At 55.6% G+C, this 6,945-nt stretch overlaps 1 protein-coding gene across 1 annotated transcript; it reads left to right on the top strand.

Annotated features, from left to right (window-relative positions):
• Window positions 1–3,015: 3,015 nt before the first annotated feature.
• FXYD3 (FXYD domain containing ion transport regulator 3) lies at window positions 3,016–6,141 on the top strand. The gene is made up of 7 exons (XM_024734006.1): window positions 3,016–3,181; window positions 4,520–4,552; window positions 4,660–4,683; window positions 5,230–5,304; window positions 5,385–5,421; window positions 5,756–5,793; window positions 5,945–6,141. Exons 1-7 carry the CDS (start codon window positions 3,142–3,144, stop codon window positions 5,962–5,964), a joined length of 267 nt encoding a protein of 88 aa, XP_024589774.1. The 5' UTR covers window positions 3,016–3,141; the 3' UTR covers window positions 5,965–6,141.
• Window positions 6,142–6,945: the final 804 nt, after the last annotated feature.

Raw genomic sequence — 6,945 nt, forward strand, 5'->3', positions numbered from 1 at the left:
TCCCCACCTCATGACCTTGGTCCTATCAACATCTTCTGCTGACCCTCAGACTGTGTCAACGGCAACAAGCAGCCCGGAGGAGGACTTTAGATCTCCCGCAATGGCCACCCATCCCCCCTCCAAGGACAGCACACGATCTAAGTAAAAGAGATTAGGTTATTACAAACAAAGCACGGCCTTCCCCCCACCGCCCCGCCAGGCAGAAGCTCTGCCATTAAAGACCTGAGCCCCTCTTCCTTCCAGGTCCTTTTCTGAGGGGCAGGTGACTGGAGAAAGCCACCTCCCTGGATGTGAGGGGCAGAGTTCCAGCCCTCATCGTATTCTCCTTCTGCCTCGCCTAAGGCTGCTGTGTGTGACCCTAGAGACCCCAGGGAGCTCCCTGCCACTAGTGGTTGGGGGTTGGAACTGTCTCTTTAAGAGCAGGTGTGAGGTGAGAGAGCCCCTGAGCTTTAGGGAGTCAGACTAGTTCTCTACCTGCCCAGGTTTGCTTAGGGCGTGGAGGCTGCGGATAAAGGCAGGACCCAGGCTAAGCAGCCCCGCTGTCTCCCGGAACCTGAACCTCCGCGCAGCTTGTGGAGCACGCAGGTGAGGGGCTGGGGCCCCCTCCCTCCACTGCTCTCTGCTAAAGACCCCTAGAACCTTCCCCCTTCAAGGTCCTTTGCTGGGGGAGCAGATTAGAGAAAGCCCCCCTCCCCATCATTCACCACACAGGAGGCCAGGTGAGCCAGCTGGGGCAAGTGTAAGGCCCACAGATGGGACTGGGGTGTCTGTTAGACTGGTGGGTCTGGGTAGAACGGGGGTTCTGAGTAGAACAGAAGTATCTGGATCGGGAGGATCAGACTGGCTGGATGGGTGGATGACTAGGTGGGCTCAGGGTGTCCGCATATTGGGAATGTGTGGGTCCTGGAGACCTCTAGGAGAAGGGGCTGGCGGCTTCCCGGGGAAGCTGTAACATGGGGAGGTGGCGCGGAGACTTCAGGGACACGAGGGAGTCATTTTGCTCAGGCCTGAAGGGCCTGGCCACCGTCATGGAGAAACAGAACGACAGTAGGGGGTGGACGGCGGAAAGTCCTCACACCAGCACTGGGATCTCTGGGGCCAGGAAAGAGCAGAGAGGGGTGGGCGCAGCCTCCGTCTGCAGGCTGCCTTTCTCTCCAAGGCGTCACACCGACTGCAGTCAGTTCTGGAGCTGCCCTGGGGCCTCTTCCAATAACAGCCTGAACAGGGCAGGAGAGGGCAGATGCCCGGATGCCAGCTCCCAGCAGCCCACACCATGGGACAGTAGGGTGGAAATGTCGTGCAGGGGTTGGGGTACGGCTGAGACCACCCATCAGTGCCCCTTGTGCTGGGGATGCTGGGAGATGCCTGGGGAGGGGCTGTATGGCGGTGAATGGAGCCCTCACCGGCCAGGGAGGCTTGGAGGCTCCCATGGAAAGAGGCTTAAGCGCTGAGACTGAGTCCCGGGTGACAGTATAGAGCATTAAGCTGAATTCGCAGGGGTGACAGGGTTGCGACAGCAACGTGAGCTAATCGTAGTGCCAACTTCATCAAGCTGTGAAGATTACATGTATGAACAAGCGCAAAGAGCTGAGAACAGTGCCTGGCGTGGGGTAAACATTCAATCAGCACCTGCTCTTATTACTAGTATTAGTGTGATCGTGGGGTGACAAAGCCTCACGTGTTCGCTTTAGACTACAGGTGGTCCTTCTGCAGACCTGTGCTGGGAGCCACTAGGCTGTCCTGCTCACATACACATTCCAACTCTCCCCGCACCACCCCAAATTTGGGGGGGGGCGGTCTTAAACGCCTTAGTAATGTTCCCCAAAGCTACAGGCCCTTTTCCTGCCTGAACGCTCAAAGAAATGAATGCTCAAATTAAAACTGTGAGTCTGGTATATGGGATGAACCGGGAAGCTAAGAAGGTTCCCAGGAAAGAAATTCAGGGAGGGGGTTACATAGAGGCCAGAGAGAGAGAGACACAGGACGGGACGTGCTCTCCAGCTGCGGACAAGGAGACAGAGCAGGCAATGTCAATGGGCTTTTTACCAGGCTTAGGGAGGGTATGTGTTTTGCTGTCTGTGAAATGGGGTGTATAACCAATGGCCTCCGGGATTCTTGGGGGATTACATGAGTGAAAACCCAGCAAGGTCATTTGGCGGTGCCCAGCACAGGGTGGATCTAAGTGTTAGCTCTTGCTATCAAGATTGGGACAATGTATGCTGTGGCAGTGGGGCAGGGGTGGGAGAGGGGACAGGGGGACGCACAGGGGGACTGATGCTGGACCAAGAAGGGGGTGGCGGAGTGTTCTTTGTGCCGCGCAGGCCTACCTGGGGAAAGAGGAGTTGTTTGCTGCCAGAGGAGCTTGGTAGGGGTAGAGGCAGCACCAAGGACTGGGTGGGATGGGCAGGGGTGGGGCAGAAGCAGGAGGGTGGGGTGCGAGGAGGGTGGGGCAGAAGATGAGGCTGGGGCTGCCCTCTCCCTCCCCCTCCCCCCTCCCCCATCCTCTCTGAGTTCTCTCCTCCCCACATCCTGCCCAGAGCAACAAGAGGAGCCAGCTCAGTCCCCAGCCCTGGCCCAGCCCAAGTTCTGCGAAGTCTGGGCAGGGCGGGCAGGCTCCGAGCTGTCTGTGGGAGACACTCCCAGGAACAAGGCCTCCTGCCACCTGGCTCCCAACACCCCATTTCCCAAAACACCCCAAGGCCCTGAGAGAGTCCTGAGTTAGGAACAGCCTCCGCAGAGCCAGGTCTGGTTTAAATCCCACTTCCTGGCAAGGTGACCTTGAGCACCCACTTTCACCTCTGGAGCCTCAATTTCCACATCTGTAAGATGGGGATAACAGCTGGCGGCACCTTCCTCATTTGGTTGCCAGGGCGATTCACTTAAAGCCTCAAGTCCAGGTCCAGTGAGTTATTATTGCTGCTCCCCCTGTAGGCCTTCGTTCTCACCCAGCCCCCACTGCACTTTCCGGCTCCTTCTTATCTCTCAGCCCAGCGGAGTTTCAAGGCCAGGCTTTCTGCCCTGGGGTGAGCTGTGTACCCTGGATAAGGAGCACAGTGGCAGGGGATTGGGAACCAGAGGCATCCCGGTGGCCCTGCTAAAGCTGGACCTCCCCCCTAGATCCCTCCAGGCCAGCTCTCCGACATGCAAGAGGTGGCCCTGAGCCTGCTTGTCCTCCTGGCAGGTGAGTGCCCGTTCCTGGACTGCCTCTCCCCTGACCCCCTCAGCTGGGTGGTGACCACGCTTGTGTGTGGCTCTCTCGTGCTTTCTGCCTCCCCTGTGGGGTGGTGAGTCTCAGGACAGCATCTCCTGGAAGGTGGGAAGTGCCATACTGGTGATTTCAAGGAACACATAAAGGAGGACCTCTTATAAGCAGAGGTTCACACAGCTCGTCATGCATGGTCTTGATGTCTCCTTGGTGATATCGAGAAGGCTCAGCTCTGGGCTACTGTGTCTTTAACACTTCTTAACACTTGATTACGAGAGGTAAGAGTTTCAAGGTTATGTGGCAAGTTACCAAAGCCCCTTGTGCCTCAGTTTCCCCATCTGGACAATAGTAGCACCTACTTATAGAGTCACTGTGAGGATTAAACGAGTTACTATTTGCAAAGCACTTAGAAGAGTGCCTGGGACAGAGTAAGCACCATGTGTTTGTGCTTTAAATATAATTTAAAAATATGAACCTCCCTTTAACAAAGAAAGAACAGAGCTTAGGCCCAGAGCTAAGGCAGCCCACTGCTTCTAGCCAGAATTCAAACCTAGTCCTTTGCTTTCATTGTACCTGTTTTTTTTTTTTTTTTTGCGGTACGCGGGCCTCTCACTGTTGTGGCCTCTCCCGTTGCGGAGCACAGGCGCCGGACGCGCAGGCTAGGCGGCCATGGCTCACGGGCTCAGCCGCTCTGTGGCATGTGGGATCTTCCCGGACCGGGGCACGAACCCGTGTCCCCTGCATCGGCAGGTGGACTCTCAAGCACTGCGCCACAGGGAAGCCCTCATTGTATCTGTTTTTATCAGTTACATTGGGCAAGACTGCCATTCCATTCAGGGTAGTGATGTAAAGTTGCATTTTTAAATAAAGCATATTAAGTTTATAATTAGTAAGTCACTTTAAGGGGAGTGGTGAGGGATGGGTGGGATGTGGACGTGGCAGAACCAGGAGGTGAGGGCTGAGAACGCCTGGGAGCTGAAGCCACCTGTCATCTTGACAAGACCATCGCTCGTTTCTGCAGGGGGTGTGGATTAGCCAGGTGTCTGGAAACATCAGGCCAAAGGCTGGCTAGGTGGCCCAAAGCCACCCAGGTGAAAACCTGTTGCAGGTGTGGGGCTGAGTCGGGGGAAACCCTCATTTCCGAGGTGGAACGTGCAGAGGAGCTAGTTTGGGGTTGGACCCCTGTGCCCGTGGGAGGTAGGGAACTGTCCATCAGGGGACCCTACGCTGAGGCCTGGAGCTCCAACGGCCCTGGCCCCAGCTTTGCCGAGGCCAGCACCCCCATCTCTCTCCTACCCCGCTTCTCCCCGCCAGGCCTGCCTGCCTTGGATGCCAACGACCCGGAAGGTGAGTCAGACTGACTCTTCCACCAGTCCCGCCCCCAAAGTCTCCCCCAGGACCCCTGCATCCCCACTCTTATCCTGGATTCATGTCCTATTTTTCTTTCCTTGCAGATAAAAACAGTCCTTTCTACTATGGTGAGAGCCTGTGCCCCTCCCTTTGCAGCCCCACTCACCCCTCAGACCGATTTCGTGCCAACGGTCCCACACAGGGTTGAGTGAGGGTCTGATGGGGGTGACCCAGGGGTGAGGATTGGGGCATTGAACAGTAAACACAGGGGATTAAGGCAACCAGGCATGCCAGCCTGGTCCTTAGAACCACCCCCACGTTTTCTTCCACGTCGCCCTATGCTCCCTCCCTCCCCTCCTCAGGCCTCTGCTCAAATGTGCCCCTTCAGCCGGGTCTCCCCTGGCCACTCTCCCTAAAAGAGCTGTCTTCTGACTCTCTGTCCCCTGGCCCTGCTTATATGTCTTCAGACCGCTTCTCTCTACCTAACTCCATGTTAGATCTCTGTCGCTTGCTGTGTAGAGACTGGAAAGTGAGTGCGGGGGCTGGAGGGCTGTCTGTTCTCTCCACTGCTGTATCCCACATCAGGGGTGCCTAATGCATATCGTCAAGCGGTTGGGGGCTTGGATGAGGAGGGCACGGGCTGGCACCGAGGGCCCCCTCTGGGTTTCTCCTAGACTGGTTCAGGCTCCGTGTCGGCGGGCTCGTCTTCGCAGCGGTCCTGTGCGCCATTGGCATTATCGTCCTCATGAGTGAGTGGAGCAGCTGGCGGGGGAGCGGGCAGCGCAGGGCGGTGGGTGTCTTCCCCTGACATTCCCCTCTCTCCTAACAGGTGGGAAATGCAAATGCAAGTTCAGCCGGAAGCCCCGGTAAGATGGGTTCCAGGCAGTGTGCCTGCCTCATACTGGACAGACACCTTTCGGGGGAAAGAGCTAAATTTGGCAAAAAAAAAAAAAAAAAGAAAAGGCCGGGTTTCTGGGTCTTGCCCTGGAGAATTCCTGTTACTGAGATCTTCCAGGTTTATTCTTCAGAGCCATGAATCCTCAGAGGGCCTCCAATCATGAAATGCTTTGGTCCCTGGGATGGTACAACTTTGTGGGAAAATAGCTAGGAAGATATGTCGGGGCAAGCTGAGAATCCTCTAGCCTTGAGGGAGAGGATGAACGGGGGTGAACAGAGATCTCATCACTTTTCTTTCCCTAGTCACTATCCAGGGGATGCCCCACCTCTCATCACTTCAGGTAAGACAGGGACAGAATGGAGCTGACTGGGACATAGGGTATGAGGTGTGTGTGTTTGTGTGTGTGTGTGCACGTGTGCGTGTGTGTGTATGCACCCTGGGGAGAAATAACCTGATCCACTCTCACAGGCTGACCCTGTCACCTCTCCCAGGCTCTGCCCATAACTGTTGAGGATGGATCAGCGGAAAGAGCACCGAGGGCCACTCTTTCCCCGACTCCTGGCTCTGCACAGGATCCAAAACTCCAGGATGGAATTCTCAGACCACCTGGCCAGGGCTCCATCTCACCTCTCAGTGGAGGGGGTCTTTGTTCAATTTTCACTCTTAAATGATCTTGCCTCACGCCCAAGCAGCCTCGAAACTCCCTATGTGCGCGTTGGGGTTTTGGGGGGCCGGGAGAAGGGGATGTGCATGGGGGCCAGCATGGAAGCTGGCAGCTGAATCTCTCCACTGGGACAAGCCCACAGGCCTGCTTCCTCATGACCTGGTGGACGGCATAGGGCCTGACCTCTGCCTCCGTGGCCATGGGAGCCACATCTGCCATTTAAAATGCTCTAGTAGCCACATGGGGGACGTTCTGAGAGTGAAAGGGAGCTCTAGCCAGACGGAATGCTGGGACCCTCAGGTGGACAGTGGGACCTTCCCAGGAAAACTGGGATGTGGGATCATCCTTTCACAACAGGAGTAGCCAGCTAGCTTATGACTACAATAGTGACCCTCTGACTCACCTCAGACCCCATTTTATTATGAAAGACCCTTCCTAACACTCAAATGTTCCTGTAAGACCTTTAAATTATTCCCCATGATACTCCTAATAATATATAATGGCCACACGGTGTGAGAACTCCAACAAGCCCTAAACTCCCTCGAGACGGTCTCCAATAGCCAATAAGACTTCCAAAATGTCCCCAAGAGCCATAAAAATGCCTAAAATCCTTCAAAACACCCCGCAGTATCTCCTACAATACATAAGACACAAGACCAACAATAAACCCGTGACCTGTCCCCTAATAATGCCCTCATATCCCTTGGACATCCCACTAGGCCCCCCATAATCATGACACACACTCCTTAGAAACCTCGCGAAAGCTCAACAAGGGCAGCCAAAATGTACCCTGGGACACCCCCCCACCCCCGCCCCATAATACCGTTC

Source organism: Neophocaena asiaeorientalis, unplaced genomic scaffold (assembly GCF_003031525.2).
Source record: "Neophocaena asiaeorientalis asiaeorientalis breed wild unplaced genomic scaffold, Neophocaena_asiaeorientalis_V1.1 scaffold280, whole genome shotgun sequence".
NCBI lineage: Eukaryota > Metazoa > Chordata > Mammalia > Artiodactyla > Phocoenidae > Neophocaena > Neophocaena asiaeorientalis.